Below are 16,795 nucleotides of genomic sequence, written 5' to 3'. Positions count from 1 at the left end.
TCATTCATAAATTATTTTTTGTCTTAAATCACCAGCCATTTTCATATTATACCAACATTTGCAGCATTGAGCCTTTCTTGGTAAGGTTACTAGGAAACTCAGCCTAGAGTAATTTTATTCTCCCCAAAACAAGTTTACTTTTTATCTTTAAAGAACTATACAAAAGAAAATCACAACTTTTTTTATGTTTAAGGTATTCTGACTTATTCAAAAGACGGAGCTTTAAGAGTTCCTCTCTTTTTCTTTGAAAGGATAACGTTTTTGTAAGAGCTACACTGAAGTTGGCAGTTTGATAAATGCAAGTTATTTCAATTGATATTCTGTAATATTTCATTCTTCGTGTGTTAAAAGGCACATAAGTTCCTGTAGATGGCAATACACATTCTCTTTTTTTGTTTGCCAAATAAATGAAAAGCTTGTTGAAATCATCAAAATCTCACCTAGCTTTCCTCAGAGATGGTCCCAATAATGTGCTTAAAGTCAAGTCAAATTCAGTTTGTGCATGATTACATGATATAACTATTTTTTAATACTGTATCCTACATTGTGGATAATTAAGCTAAATATCATATGCTGAAGTATATTTCTGGAGTGTTAAAGATTAAAAGAAAAAATATCAAGAACCGTACAGAACCGAAAACCGTGACCCCAAAACCGTAATAAGAACCGAACCGTGGGTTTTGTGAACCGTGCCACCCCTAGTTGTCAGGTATATTGAAACTCTTCTTCAAAGGCTAAAAGACTGGAATAGTGTGTGCTGCATGTTAACGCTAAATGAGAGTGAAATGAGGAGTTCCACATTATGCCTTCAGTACTGTCAGCACAATGTAGAGCAGGAGGGGGAGAGAGAGATTGTGAAATGAGGTAGCCAAGAGTTTGAAAGGTGCTGATTGGTGTCATCGGATGAGAGCAGAGGAGGAGGAGGAGGAGGAGGAGGAGGATGGGGGTGTCTGTGTTTAATTCATCAGCTGTTAACTGAGTCCTTCTTTTTGTCATCCTCAAGCTCTGTCACAGTGTAGGTTACACAATCAATGCACACTCACTTCTGTGTCGACACACTACGTAATGTCTAGGGCTGCGCACTACTGTAAAAAAAAAAAATTCTGCGAAATTCATGCGATATGAAAAAATAATAGCAAATGTCCCTTCTTAAAGGGGAAGGGTCAGCCGGCATCATTAGACATTGAATATGAGAACCATGTTTTCCTTTTTGTATCAAGCAGCAAAAAAGTTGTAGCATTTACATCTCGCATCCTTTGGTGTGACTATTGCAGATGCTAGATCTTCATTTGATCCCTGTAATGTTGACTCTTACTGTGTACCATACATCTACTTGAAAAAGGCAAAACTGCCATTTTTTACTGCCAAAAATGGACTTGCGTCCGACTCCAGGCTATGGTACAACCCCTATGCTGGGTCAGGATCTCCCCAACTAACTACATACCTGTGGCCATTCTCTGACACGGTCCTTGCAAACATCCTGTTTTGGGTTCAAACATCCCAAGCAAAAGCTTACGGTAGCTCTGATTTTAGTGTCGGGATCCTTTTTTTATTAGCCTACATTGTTGAAAAGATCTGTCAACACTAGAGCAAGTGGGTGGAAGCGGTTTACAGGGTCTAAAACCTGAATATTGTCTCCTGTAGGTCTTACTCAATGGACTAAATCACATGCACTTAAACATCCCACCTTTAACCTTCCATATTTCATATTTCTGATATCGTGAATGCAAGCAGAGAGCTACTGCAGTCTACAGCTGCTTGATATGACAGACAGCAATCTGTCCACCCTGCTGCGTCTTACCCAATCATGTAGATTGTCTGTTGGACAGCAACTGAGCTGTGAAGCAGAACGGAACAGTGTTTTTTAGCTTGCGCCATCAATTATTACACCCACTATATCTTATAACGTGCAATTCAGGCTTTCATTGAGGTGGAACACATGTCATATAGGCTCATTGAGGCTGATAAAGTTAAACCAGGGGACTGTAGTTCTGATCACGCTGATGTTTGTTCAATTGTTCATTCAGGAGGCAGTGATGGTGTGGATATACCCACGATTGACACCGTGCGCGGGCCACCGTAGACGGCTACGAGCACGCACAGAGGCGTTTATGCTCAACGCATTGATCGTTGCTAGGGATGTCCCGATCAGGTTTTTTTGCCCTCGAGTCCGAGTCATTTGATTTTGAGTACCTACCGATACCGAGTCCCGATCCGATACTTCTATAATAATTCAACTTTATAATACCTCCAGACCGCAGACATACTCGCGCTTTCCGCTTCAAGCTGCTTCCGTGTTCTACTTTGCCGGCATTTAACCAATAGCGTCTCTGCAACAAAGTGATGTCATGCCGCACGCGTTGCTGTTTCTGTGTGGAATCAAAAGGGTCTAACTCTGTGCCACTGCATAACTATAGATGTGTTAAAAAATAATGAGAATATATATACATACACATATATCCGAGTCCTGATCGGGAGGTAACGTCCGATTCCGATCGAGTCTGAAACCACGTGATCGGGCCCGATTTCCGATCACGTGATCGGATCTGGACATCCCTAATCGTTGCAGTACTCTCCGAAACACCAGAGGGCGTACAGACAAAATAATCTGTGAATGTGCAAGCCGGATGTTAAGGAAAGCAGGCTGCCTGGCAACAGTAGTAAAAACATACATGTTAAAACACTGATGTACTGCAAAACATTACATTTATCTACTCTAATCATTAACGTGACTGTTGTTTATCTCCAAATCGAAATGACTGTCTGCCTGTAACACTGTGAAGAACACTCTTTACATAAAGCCATTTTTTAAATTTGATAAAACGATCTCTCATGTTTTTCCACACTCTACAGCAAAATGTTTCTTCTTTTCTCAGTGTGGTGTCTCTCTCTATACTGTAGCAGGAGAAGTTAACCCTCTCCTTGATTTCATGTTGTTTATGGAGAAGGAGAACCAGGAAATGAGTCGGGGGAAATACAACGCTACCAAGTGATGTGTATTTTTCGATAGGTGCATCAAAGAGTATAGACGTAACAAGAGGAGAAACTCAATGGAACTGCAGCTCCGCCATCTTGGACTGAATGTAACACAACGTTCTATTGAGTTTCTCCTCTTGTTGCTTCTATACTCTTTGGGTACATGTCGGGCGGGATGCAACGCAAACAAAATATCGCGTTTCACATTAAACCTCAATCCTGAAAAGGGAACATAACTTCAATTCTAGTCAGATGGTTAATTAAACCAGGATTTTCTCATGAACCATTTGTACATAAAGCTATGAAACGTAATGCATTGTAATTGTATGTATTCCACATATTTATTGCAGTATTCACCCCATTGACTGCTGCTGTCTAAAGGCAGTTACACACCGACCAGACGGCCGACCGTCAGCAGAAAAGCCAGTTGGACTGATCAGTTTCCCCGAGTTGGTCCAAAAAGTGCCTCAGAACACACCAAAGAGACGAGACGTAATACGTCTCCATAACAGCAGGCGGTGCTAATCTGTATTGTTGCCCAAAAAATAAAAACCGGCAACTGATTGGACGAACGCGTCATGTCTGTTTGTTTTCTCCGGAAATTCAAAGACAGACTGTCATGGCGGCTTGTTCAGAATATGATCTCATATTGTACTAAAATAGTTCACTGAAACGTGTTTCTGAAAACATTTTAAGAGAGAAATAGGCCGTGCAGTTGCTGAATCTTCATTTCAGATCAACAAAGGTCAGTTTAAAAGATTTTCGTCAGATTTTGAGAGACTCTAGTCACGCTCATTTCGCTCCCCGTTTCCGGGTTAGCACTCTACCAATCAGATGGGTCATTTGTGTCCGACTGCCGGCAGTGCCCGCCCCGCCGATTACACATGTCAAATCGCCCTTCGGACAGACGATGGCGCGGAACACACCGAACAGACTCGAGTCACCGACCTCGCCAGACTGTCCAACGGCCGATTATCATCTCTGTATGAGACTGCTCTGGTCCTTGTAGGGAGGACGTTTGGGTGGGTCATAAAACACAGGGCTTTCAAGTGGGGAACCAGAGTTTGTGTCCCGGGAGAAGAAAACACAAGACTTTAACCCATGAAAATGGCTGTTTGTGTCATGGTAGTACTACTTAAGGGGACCGGTGTTTTAATTCAAACCACAATCTTTTTTTCTAATTTAAACAAGTCATTTCGGAGCATAAACTAAAGTGTCATTGCCCCATGACGGTCACCTTTTGTCGGCTAAACTCAACTGCAACAGCCGCTGAATGGACCGTCACCTCGCGGTGCACTGTACCCAGATCACCTTTTGTCGGCTAAATGTAGCTGTAAAGACGGCTAAACTTGACTTTCATGTGACCGGTTGCATGTGACCGGCCGGCGGTTGCCGTAATTTTGTAGGATATCATACGAATTGTTGTGCATACGTTTTTTGTACAATATCATACGAAACCGTTCATGAGAATGTGTTGAGGTAAACATAGCATATTATTTAATGCACATTTTCATGGCAAATTTTTTTTTATCCTGTTCTCCTAGCTTCACAGTGTCAGACTGGTTGGTTGGTCTCTGAGTCATTTTAAGAAAACCAGAGCTCAGGGCATGGTCCCTAAGAGAGTTGTAATTCAATAAACTTTCTTAGGTGATCAAAATGGGCACTCCCAATGTTTTTTTCCTCTGTGAGTTTATCCAGGCCAGTTGTACATTGAGGGTTTGACACTCAACTCCATTAGTGCCCTACAAGTCATGTGAAAGGTCTCTGAAAGAAGTTTCAGCCTATTGTTTAGTACTTTCTTTTGATAGTTCTTTCTATCAAGTAAATTCTCCAGCATCATCGGCTACATAGCACTTGTCAGAAGCTTTTTTCAAGTAAAGTTGTGGTTGACACCCGGGGTGATAATCAGAGTTCCAATTTGAAGTGTTAAGAGGTTATTTTATAGACTTGACAGAATAGGAAATGTGAGTAAGCGTAGGAAGAAACAACGGTCTTTCATGCTTTTATGTTGTAGAAAGTCCTATTTTAAATAGATATTTATTTGTATGAAGGTTTGCAAAAAAGTAATGTTATGTACATAAAGAACACAAGTCTGTACAAGGGTTCAACCATACTGACATTTGAATGGGCAGAAAGAGACAAAGATACCGCTGAGCAAACAGTTAATTAAGAATAGAAGAAATCACAGTCTTTAAAATGGAAACCTAGCATCAGAATGTGTGCAAATTTCAATAGGAACATGTTTTTAGTGTTAATGCCTCCTAACAAGCTGGGATTAACAGGTGTGTTGCTTTAGCAAAGCTACTAAACTTCACATTAGAAATACATGTAGGTTAGTCTAGGGTTAGCACTATTGGAATTGGATCAGGGAATATCAGCTGATACTATAGACTGACAAATCACAGACAGATGCAAAAACATAACCTCCTTGGCGGATGTAATTATACATTTGGTGTCTGTTTTATACAGTTTTCATCTCTGTTAAAATAGACGTCGATTTTTAAACTTTTGAACGGTAGTATAACAGACATCCTTCTGGCAAAAGACAGTGCTGGACTAGGCTACATGCAGAAATAATATATATTATTTTTTTATTTATTTTTTTATTTTCATAGAATTAGAGCATCAATCAATTCAATTCTAGGCAATCTGATTTCTTTGATTTATTGAGTAATGTTAGTAGAGTCTGTCTATTTCCAGCACTGGATGTATTAATACTGCATCAACACTTGTTTTTCAAGTTTTTTTCAAGACTCCTGCTGTTGTGCTATCTCTACACCACTGAAGCTCACAACAGCAACTCTGTCTCCAGTATGAAACGTTGTACATTTAGCTTCCAGTTGTAAACAAATCATTAACAGTGACACCTTGGCTGTGTCCAAGTTCATGATGAATGTCAGCCTTTTTGAGATCGCAGTGGTATTGAGCGTGCTTATTTATCTCAAAAATAAGATCGCATTTGCTATAAACCTCATTATTTCCTGACCTAAAGACACCACTTAAATCAAGTGTCTATTAGTATATATATATATAATATAGTAATTCCACTACATTTTTTCTCACCACAAACCCTGAAAGCTTGAAGGGGAACTTCATCCATTTAACACATCAAAGTCTGTTTACAGGTCTTGTACATAGCGGTGAAATGATGAGTTATCGACAAAAAAAAAACATTTAATCTGCAACTATTTGAATCATCAAATAATCATTTTATTCATTGCTGGTTCCAGCTTCTCTAATCTGAGCATTGGATCCTTTTATTTGTCATACATGATAGTACACTTAATATCTTTGGGTTTTGGACTGTTGGGCCAACAACAAAAGACATATGAAGACACTTCCTTGTTATAAATTATAATTATAAAGCTCCAGATTGTAAAATCATTTTTTCCAATATATATTGCAACATTTGACAAAACAATTGGTCAAGACATTAATCGATAAGGAAAATAACTGTTAGTGACTATGTAAGTATTGGTGCATTTCTTTATCAATCTTAAAAAATTCCAGCTTGTTAAATGTGAATATTGTTCTAGTTTCTTCACTCCTCTGTAACAGTAAACTGAATATCTTTGAGTTGTGGAGAAAACAAGACATTTGAGGACGTCATCTTGGGCTTTTTTGGAAAACACTGATCAAACATTTTCTGACATTTTACAGACCAAACAACTAATCCATTAATCGAGAAATAATCAACACTGAAAATAATCGTTAGTTACAGCCCTACTAATGTTATTGTTTACACCTGTGCTTTTTGTGCAACGGCAATTCAAAATGTCTGCTGTGAAAAAGGTGTTTGATAAGTTGTGAAGTTTTTTCGGTTTCCAAAGGCAGACATGAGAGAAAAAGTTTGCAAGCCTTTTTGCAATAGAAAAATTGTATCCAACCTTAACCACAGTTTGATTTTTGTTGTGATCATAACACAACTAACATGAACGAAAAACAGCAAACACAGCCTACATTATTCATCAGGGGTGTGTAGGATTTCTGGACTCTACACATACTGCATGTGCTCTGAGAACAAGATAACAAGAAAGCGCTGCGAGAAAATGAACATGCACTGTAGCGATGCTTGGACTTGCAAACTATTGGAGCAAATGAGGTCGTTGGGTATGGAAAAGCCTTCTGTAGCGTTATTAGTAATTGCCGTTCCCACTTTTTCTAGGGATTGCAACATATCATTAGATCCAGTGACATGCATTAGTGTGAGGGATGGCCATAGCACCAAGCTGTATCTCCCTATGGTCCTTTATTAGCCACTAATCCACTGATGATCGTTATTAGGGAGAAAGGGGTGTGTGTGTGTGTGTGTGTGTGTGTGTGAAAAAAAGATGCATTTTGGCACAGTGCTCTGTATATTAGCCCAGTGATTTATTATCTGGCTAATGCTGTCCCTTCTTCCCCAAAGCTGCATTGTCCTTTTGCCAATTAATTCTGAATCTGTTACGACCACTGGGAGGAAGGGAGAGAGAGAGAGAGAGAGAGAGAGAGAGTGAGATCATCAACAAATACATTGGTTGAACCCCAGAGTCAAGTACAGTGCTATTTTTATGTGGCTGGTTAATCTGACTCTTGTGTCTTCTTTTGATGTCCACTTATGTTTTTCTGTCTAATAGGGATGCACGATATATCGGCAAACATGTCTGTTGCTAAAGACTCTGCTCTCCTCCTAGGAAAGTCCTGTCCACCTTTCATCATTTACAGTCTCGCTACTTGCGTTTGTTATTAAATTCAGAGAATGTAAAACCTAAAGATGGAGAATAGTGATCATCTGGACTTGTTGTTCAGTGATACCATTTTGTTATCTAACCATTCCAAATAAAAATCACCCATTTTCTTTTAACAGGTACCAAAACGTGTGTGTGTGTGTACTGATGAGGTCTCTGTGGGAACTTAGTGTGTCTTACCAGTGTCACTGTGATTGCTGTTTACGACGGGTGCAGACAGCGCAGCACTGATTATAATTACTAGTTGAGATGCAGAGATGGGCTCCTCTCAGTTTATTCTTGATCGTATTTCTGTTGTCCACATGACACATTCAGGAAAGATATGCAGGGAGATGACAGTTGAATAGAAGACAATTGAATAATACTTGATCGCTTTAGCATTGTTAACACATGCTGTTTTAATTTGAATCGCAAAAATTGGGAATTCATTCTGGCATTTTATTTTTAGGTGTCTAAACACCTGTTTAACTATTGCTTAACCATTTGTTGCACACAACTCGAACTCTCCACCAGGACTGTTTTCCCATCTTATCACCTTGTCTTTAACAGCAGGAGTATTCATTATTATGTTGTAGGGCTGTCCCTAACGATTATTTTTGTCATTGATTAATCCAACGATCATTTTTTGGATTAGTCGATTAATCCAACAATTACTTAACTGAACTTTGGAGAATCGGTATTTTTACTTAAGTACTTACATAAAGACATAACACTTAAAATGGCTATGACATGGATTTATTTCATCACTGGAGTCATATGCAGTGAAGATAATCACTGGCAAATGTATTTTTGCATCAGTGTGTGGCAAGGAAAATAATTGAAACGCAGGGCTCCAGCCTACGTAAGTGTCCTGAAGTTTGTCCTTGTGCGCTGGTGTGTGGCTCGATCTCTTTAAAGGTGCAGTAAGTGATTCTGCACAAAGATTGTTGATATTTGAACTCACCTGCCAAATAAATACAACTGTATTTTTTTTTACAGTGCACAGAGAGGAGCTGCCTCCAGCCCCTCCCCCTCGTGAAGTTGCGTGCTGCCGTGTGCACTTGTTCAGAGAGGCTATCGTTACGTTAGCATGTTGCTGGTGTTCTTGCCGTGGGATTAACTGTACTAATAAAACTGTTGAAACACCGCGGCCACGCTGCTGTGAAAGCTCCCCGAACGTCATTAATCAGTTTGATTGTTACCCCTCTCAGTGGCAGCTCCTCCACTCATATCTTTATAACGGAGCTAACTGGAGCTAACCACTAATCCGAGCTAATCGTTGCCAACCGAGCCTTGAGTTCTGCGTGCCTGTATCCATTAACTGCATCTATGGACTCGAGCCAGAATAAAACCCTTCATTTTATTAAAATGGCTGTAAAAGTTTTAAACTACAACTCAGAGTTGTTTGAATGACAGAAATCAGCTCAAGGTATGGCGTAGCGAGTGTGCTAAATTGATGCTTTTTCTGCGGAGTGCAGACTGATTAGCTCTTGCGAGTCACGTGACCAAATCGCAGCCTTTGCGATTAGGAAATCGCGTTTTAACATATCGCGATATTATCGCAAATGCAATTAATCGTTCAGCCCTACAGAGGATTACTGGCCAGCACATTCAAATGCTGCTTCTCCCCCTCCCGCCCCTACCATCAACTGTCGCTTCCTGTTGCCAATTGGCTGGAACAGTGTTTTGTGGCTCTTGCACTCCTTTCAGTTTGTTTTCCATTTTTTTTTTTAAAGCACGCAAAACGGAGAGCTAGGTGATGAAAAGTGTATTAGATTAACATCAATTACTATACCTTTTAAGAGCATAGCAGGGCCGGCGTGTGTATGTGTGCGTGGGTGTGTGTGGTAGAGAGAGTGACGGTGATTATCTTAGGAGCGAGTAGCGACTCTAGAGTCATAGTGAGTGTCTCCTTTTTCTGACCACGGTGGGAAATCTGCAGGAAAAGTTAACCCTCTCCTTGATTTCATGTTGTTTATGGAGCAGGAGAACCAGGAAATGATTAGGGGGAAATGCGACGCTACCAAGCCACGGCCGAGCGACGTGCGTCGCCGCGACGTGATTTTTCAAGAGGTGCACGTCAGGCTACGCTGTAGGGTCGGCGTAGGGTCGGTGTCTCCACGTACCTAGGTACGTAGCCACGGCGTAGATTTAACGCAGAAGCATAAATCACGCTTTAGATGACCATTGGCGATGTTTTTTAGCTGCAGCTTCTTCAGACGAATCCACGCTTACGGGCGCTGCCATCTTCCTCCTATACCGACCTCCGACGCATCGACGAACGTTATGCAAATCAACGTATTTTTGTAATCGATTACGTCGATGAATCGTCCGAGCCCCATTATGTTGTGCACCGATGTTTTGCTTTATGTAGTAGGTAGCCAATCCAGAGCACTCCAGATTGTATACGGCTGCAACCAATGATTCTTTGTATTGGCAATTAATCCAAACTCCTATTCTGGATGAATTAATTATTGGTGTAATCAATCGATTGTCAAAAGATTGTGAAAAAATGTCCATCACAGTTTCTAATCCAGTCCAGTCATGTCTTCAAATGGAAAAAAGCACGTTTGGTTAATCATTGCTCCTAAATTGCCAAGATAATGCACACTAGGGCTGTTGGAACGAATTCCGAAATTCGAATATAATTTGAATATTAAAAAAATCAATACTATTCGAATGCTAAAAGTACTATTCGAATATTGCTTTTTTATGAATTTTTTAAATGTTTTATATGCAGTCTTACCTTTCTCGTCGCCTTGGCCTACACGCATGTGAAAATGAAATGCTTTTGTTTAGTTTGATGAACAATAAAGTTTTTGAATAGTATCACAATCGTACACGTTCTCTTAATACATACATCCACGCGGTATCATCATCACAATACTATCAGAAATGGCGGAGAGCGACCTGAGGGCACACCTGACAACGTTACACCCTGACAAGCTAGGCGATCTGTCCGAGGAATTGCCGCTAAAAACGGGCAAGAATGACTTTTTTTCTGCCTCTCTCCTCATCACGGGGCTTACCAGCTATCCACCAGGCGATAATGGACAAACTGACACGGTTCAAATGTAAAGATATAAGACCGATCAACATCACGCAGGGGTCTGGATTTAAATATTTTATTCACGAGCTTGAGCCAAGGTACATTAAAGTTGACAAATTAAAGTCATTCATTTTGTCCCGCTGTTTTATTGTTAATAAGAAAGCGATCACCTGTTTTCAAAAGTTAGTTTTGTAATGTTAGTTGTCCCTCTAGTGGACAGAAGGTGTAACAACAACCACATGCTGATAGTGGCATTGGCGATCCATAAGCCTGCGTAATATCGTAAATATTAATAACAGGATGAATTTGAGCATTTAATATTCGAATATTATTCGAATATTAAATAAAATAACAAATGGAATTCGAATAGTATTATAGAGGAAGATTGACAGCCCTAATGCACACTCCATTCCAGTTGTTGACCTGATGCCTGTTTGCTGCCAAGAGGCAAAAAAAAAAACCATAGGCCAAAACTAAAGAAGAAGAGGAGGAATCATAATGACATGGAAGCACCTGGTGCAGGCTCTGCCGCCATGGTAACAGCTGCCCTGAGGAGTGGTGATGAAGATAATGTTACACACTTTTGGCCATAAAGTTCATAATCAAAGTTTTTTTTACTTTTACTTCTAAGACTTAAGTACATTTAATATCAGAAAATTACTTTTGATACTTGAGTACAGTAAATATCAGATACTTTAAGACTTTTACTCAAGTGATATTCTAAAAGGAGACTTTAACTTCTACCAAAGTCATTTTCTGGTAAGATACTTGTACTTTTACTCAAGTATTGCTTTCAAGTACTTTGTACAAGACTTATTGTATGACAATCCTCACATGAAAGAAGCTAGTGACAGCGAATGTTTGTTAAAAAGTTTAAACTATTTATCGATGACTAAAATAGTTTTCATTTTTCCGTTGATTAGTCAATAAGAAAAGAGTCACTCATTTTAGCTTTAAGTTGTATTTAGTGTTGTTTGAAGCAAAGGTTTAGTTGTCTCCAGGGAAGTATTACTTTGACTTATTATTCCTGACAAGTACCTGCACAGCAGTAGGTTTTAGACCTATGCAAACCGCTCCCTTCCTCTTCTTGTTGCCACTAGTTTGTTTTCATATATTTATTTTTGAGCTCGCAGCACTGCTACCTTAACCACCCGCTGGAATGATAGTCTGGGCAACACAGCTGGTTGGAGTAAAACAGTAGGCTATTGCCGGCTGACTGTCACATGGTTTGCTCTGCTGGAAATGTCTTTGGGCTGACAGAGAAGAACAGAGTGGTGCTTTGCACAGAGACAAACAACTCTCAAAGACAAAAAAGGGAGAAAAAAAAATAAAATAAAAACTTTAGTAATTTTGGAGGGAAAATTAACATAGCAAGCGCAACCTCATTCACTTTCTGTCTACATCTGTCACCAAGCCATTCAGTGTGTCTGTATGTGACAAAGGTGCTTGAAACGTTCTTCGGTTACACTTTACTTGAAGGTATCTAGATAAGAGTGACATGACACTGTCAGTCATGAACTTGTCATAAACATTATAAACAAGTCATAAACGTTTGACATAACACTTCTTTCAGTAAGTGTCATTTGGTTTTTGTCATGAAAAGTTAGGGTTAGGGTTCATGTGTTCATAACAGTGTCATGTGTTCATGACAGTGTCATGTCACTTTTATGTAGATACCTTCAAGTAAAGTGTTACCCATTCTTCTAAGATAAACCAAAAGAAACAAATAATACCAACAGGAACATATACAGCATGTGTCTTGTTTGTTGTGTGTTTATCAGAACCTGTGCTAGTAACTTCCATTTGCTTCGTTACTAAATGTGGCTAATGCAGCTGCTAACGGTAGTAAATGTGCCTAGCAGAGAAATGTGGGAACCTCAATTGTTGCTGACCCTTCCCAACTTCACAAGCATATTGTTATCATGTAACCGTACATGCAGTATTGTGTTTGTAAGTGTGAGATGTACACAAGGCTCTTCAAAAACGTTTGCAAGCTAAAAGATCTAGCTGGGGTAGTAGGCCTTTCTGAACTTTGTAAGCTTAGGGAGCTTCACTGTAAGCATAAACAAGTTTTTTTTCTTAACCAATAGCCTGCTATGTGCGTTGGAATGTTGTGCTCCTCAAGATCAATCTTATTCCCAGAAACGAAAACAACACAAACGCCAAAAGGTAACGTTACCTGAAAACAGCCTGTAGTTTCTTTTTAGCATCTCACGTCACACTTTCAGTCACTATGACCACTACTACGGTCACAAACACAGTGCCAATATATATGAACATAATATGAACAATAACGTCGCTGTCAGCGGGCTTATCTGCTAATGTTAGCTACCGACCGTTACCTTGAAACCATCCAGCAAATAGACGGTACCGTTGGGTGCCGTTACCTGAAACCGGTGATTTAACGTCACCGCTCATTTTACACACAGTTTAACAATAAAACAAAACGCTGAGTGAACATTACTAGCTACGTTTTTCATGTTGGTTTTGAGCGGTATGCACCCCCACTAACCTGGGAAACGGTTTTAAAACTGTAACGTTAATACAGCGTGTCGGAGGAATACAGCGTCTCCTGCAGCGGGGAGTCCGAGGCAGAGGGACCGTCACCGCAGCGTTCGCTAATGTTAGCTTCTTGTCTCATCTGGGGTCTGATAAACAGTAAATTCATCAAAGTCAGTGTCCACAATGCTACTTTCCAATAAACTGTAGCTGTCATATTTCACGGGACCTGCGTGAGTGAGGATTTCATGTCGCGGCTTTCGTCGGTGTTTGTCACTTTGCCTACTTGCCCTGTTGTTTATTTGGTTGCCGTGACTTCGCGAGTGATGACGTCCTGTCACTGTTCCAGTTGCTCACCCTAAAGGGGAGAGAGAGCGGATGACAGTTCGCTTGAGTTTAGTAGAGCAGACGGCTCTGCAGATGCGGTGCGCCGCTGCTACATGTACATAGCGGAAACCCTGTTGTGCGTCTGCCCCATTTCTCATACCGTGGCGGCAGAAATTATACCGTGGCGCTTTCATACATGGTACCTTTACCTGACATTTGGTCTGCCAGTCAGCACAATTAAACCTGTCTAAACCTTCTCCGTTTTTTTCCTTTTTCAGGTCCAGAGTGGTACTTGGTCAGAGTGGAGTTGACTGTGACGGATGTAAATGACAACATCCCAGAATGGAGCATGGTTCCTGCTCCCTACCTGGCTGTGGTTTCCCCTGATGCCCCTGCGGGCTCGCTGGTCTACAAGCTCCACGCTCAGGACGGGGATGAAGGTAACAACGGTGAAGTGGAGTACTTCCTGTCTGATGGTAGGTTGTTATTTTTTTCCCTCCTGCATTTCCTATCTTTTAACATTTTTATTCATAAGATGCCTTTCTTTTTAGAATTCTTTTTCCAAACTCCTTACCTCGATGTTAAGGTAGGTGCCAGGATCCTAGTGTTGTGCACGCTGTTGTTAAATGTTGAAATAGTCTGTGACAAACTATATTTAACCCTGTAAAAGGCACCACCACTGGATTTTAAATGAAAAGCCTTAATATGTCTGCCTCCGTGGCATGAGGGGTTCAAGTTTAGAAAGTACACTTGCATCCACAACATTTTTAGAGTTTACTAAAGTACAGAAGTCAGTACGTTGATTTAAATAAAATGAGGGAATAACATCAATAGTTTGCATTTTGCAGTTTTTAGATATGTGTTTCATCATTGGTGTGTATAATACAGAGGGAATAAATGTATCATGGTTTTATATTTTGATGCAGAATCAAATCTGTTTCTGTTGCTCCATGCACACGTAGTTATTTTCCAGTGTAATGCAATTCATTTCTCCACTTCGCAAAATAATTGCTTTTCTTATTGTTTGCCATGTAATGATTTCTTCTGCCCATTTTGGAATCTGCTAAACCTCCGTCTATAAAGAGACTGTCTTCCAATGTTCCCCGTGGGACGGACAGAATGAGTTGACAATAGAAATTACATGAAAAACATAAACATTGCTATTAGTGTCTCGACTAGAATGCAGGATTGGGTGTGAACCGCCTCAGTAGGATGCCTTCTATCACACAGTCAAAAGTTACATTGCATTTACAAAATTTTGGATGACCTGTTATATTTTCATGAATATTTAACATCCCAGTTCCAGTCTCGTTTTGGTCTTTGCATTCCACATCTTGGAACAGCTTGGAAAACTGACTGTCTAGTCATTTTTAGCACGTTAGTGGCGCACGCTCAGCATGCGTTTACAATATTTTTGACAGCTCTTAAAAGCAGCAGTTTGTATACAGCCTGTTGCCTTGTAGTCCTTTGCACTGCTTGATTCTGAGCTGTAACCTAGGGAGTTTCTTTCCTTTCCTCTTGTGCTGAAAGCCTTCTTAACATGAAACCACAGAAAGAAGTCTGGAAGAAAAGGTTCAAGATCAACCCAGCTTCAACTCGCATCATTACATAATCCTTTGCATCTCTATAGTTTATCTGCTCGTTATTTTAGCGAGATACACCCTACTTACCAATCTTTTGTACACATCGATGATTTACTTACATCTACAGCTATCTTAAAACGTCAACCATTACGTTTCAGTGTTCTCAATGTTACGTTCAAATTACTTCTTAAGGTATCGTTTGCCTCGCAAACATATAGGGTTATCTATTATACATAAAAGGTTAATTTGCACCTGCATTCGGTTAGCTTTTATTCATTTTGTGTTCTACTGTTATCTCTGTATTGTCTTTATTAAGGTAAATATATTGTCTTTGATGTATTGCTTTTCCATATCTTGGGCAACCAATCCAATAATTGTGTGCAATGATGCATTAAAACCCATGCAGATTCAGGCCTGGCAAATGTTGGAAACCTGGAAATGCGTAATAGAACAAACTGCGTTAGTGTTGGACTGGGAAACCAGCGATATATCTCCAGGGTTCAACAACAATGGTTGTCCGATGGCCTGGGGCAATAAAATCCCATGTGGCAAGTAAATACAACAACCCACTTGCCCTTTTTTGTGTTTAAAAAAATGTTGATGAAACAACTACAATGGTTTGTGAAGTTTTCCGTAAGTTCGAGTCTAAAGCAGATAAAAGTGGATCATTAAAAAAAAAAAAATGAGTTGGTGCAAGTAGAACTGCCCAACCAGGCAAGTGAAAAAAAAAAAAACTTAAAGTTGAACACTGATCTTTAGAAAAAATTAAAAATGGTACTCCGATCAGCAAACATATTGCTTCTCTCTGCAGGTGGTGATGGTCGTTTTGAAGTGGACCGGAAGAACGGCCAGGTACGAACTACAGGCCTTCCCCTGCAGCGGGACAGGGAGTACCTGCTGACAGTGGTGGCTGCCGACCGGCTGGGCAGCCGCAGCGCCCCCGTCGTTGTCTCTGTGGTGGCTGGAGCCCGGCCGCCACAGTTCACCAACGCTTCCTTCACCATTGCCATACCGGAAAACACCCCTGAAGGACAGTCGTGAGTTTACACATACAGTACACACACAGGGATGCAAAACTTAAAATCTCTGGAATTACCTTCACAATACCTATGTTGGCTCTGTAGCACAAAATCAAGAATGTTTTTCTTGAATTTCTCTACGAGACATCCACATGAAGGGGTTTATACACCTCACAGATTCACACACAGCTTACACACGTATATTTCTTCTAGACATTGTCTTGCTACCACAGACATGATCGATAGCCACTCAGATTTATTTAAAATGGTTTATATGTTGAAAAGCTGAATACATCATAGACATTTGATGTGCACACATCATTTCTCACATACACACATAATTCATGTTTTACAGACTGCTACATAGATGATGTGCAGCACATGAGTAAAAGCACTGATGCAGTGGGCCGTGATGGATGCAATGCATGGTTTTAACACTATTGATTTGAGATCGTAGTGTATGAGTGTGATATACGATTAAATATGCATGTCACACGTACACATGCCCGCATGCCTTCACACATTAAACTGCGTAGGCCTGTGTGTCCTTACACACATATAAGCACACACAGCATCAGGCCTGACTAAAGTGGTACAGTTATGACTAGTGTCCTTGAATTGGTCTCATTATCCTCC

General features: G+C 40.2%; 2 protein-coding genes across 4 annotated transcripts in view; one reads left to right on the top strand and one right to left on the bottom strand.

Annotated features, from left to right (window-relative positions):
- Window positions 1–16,795, bottom strand: part of dpy19l3 (dpy-19 like C-mannosyltransferase 3) — a 616,246-nt gene that overhangs the window by 263,229 nt on the left and 336,222 nt on the right. The gene's annotated exons all lie outside the window — the stretch shown is intronic.
- The window catches only part of si:ch211-186j3.6 (neural-cadherin), a 369,843-nt gene that overhangs the window by 96,316 nt on the left and 256,732 nt on the right, over window positions 1–16,795 (top strand). For both annotated transcript variants that reach the window (XM_031290668.2, XM_035999800.1), the window contains exons 2-3: window positions 13,836–14,033; window positions 15,952–16,177. In XM_031290668.2, coding sequence (XP_031146528.2) covers window positions 13,836–14,033; window positions 15,952–16,177 — 424 coding nt within the window. The remainder of the gene's footprint in view (window positions 1–13,835; window positions 14,034–15,951; window positions 16,178–16,795) is intronic.

The sequence above is a fragment of the Sander lucioperca genome, chromosome 3, assembly GCF_008315115.2.
Source record: "Sander lucioperca isolate FBNREF2018 chromosome 3, SLUC_FBN_1.2, whole genome shotgun sequence".
Lineage (NCBI taxonomy): Eukaryota > Metazoa > Chordata > Actinopteri > Perciformes > Percidae > Sander > Sander lucioperca.
This window is presented reverse-complemented; position numbering and strand designations above follow the sequence as displayed.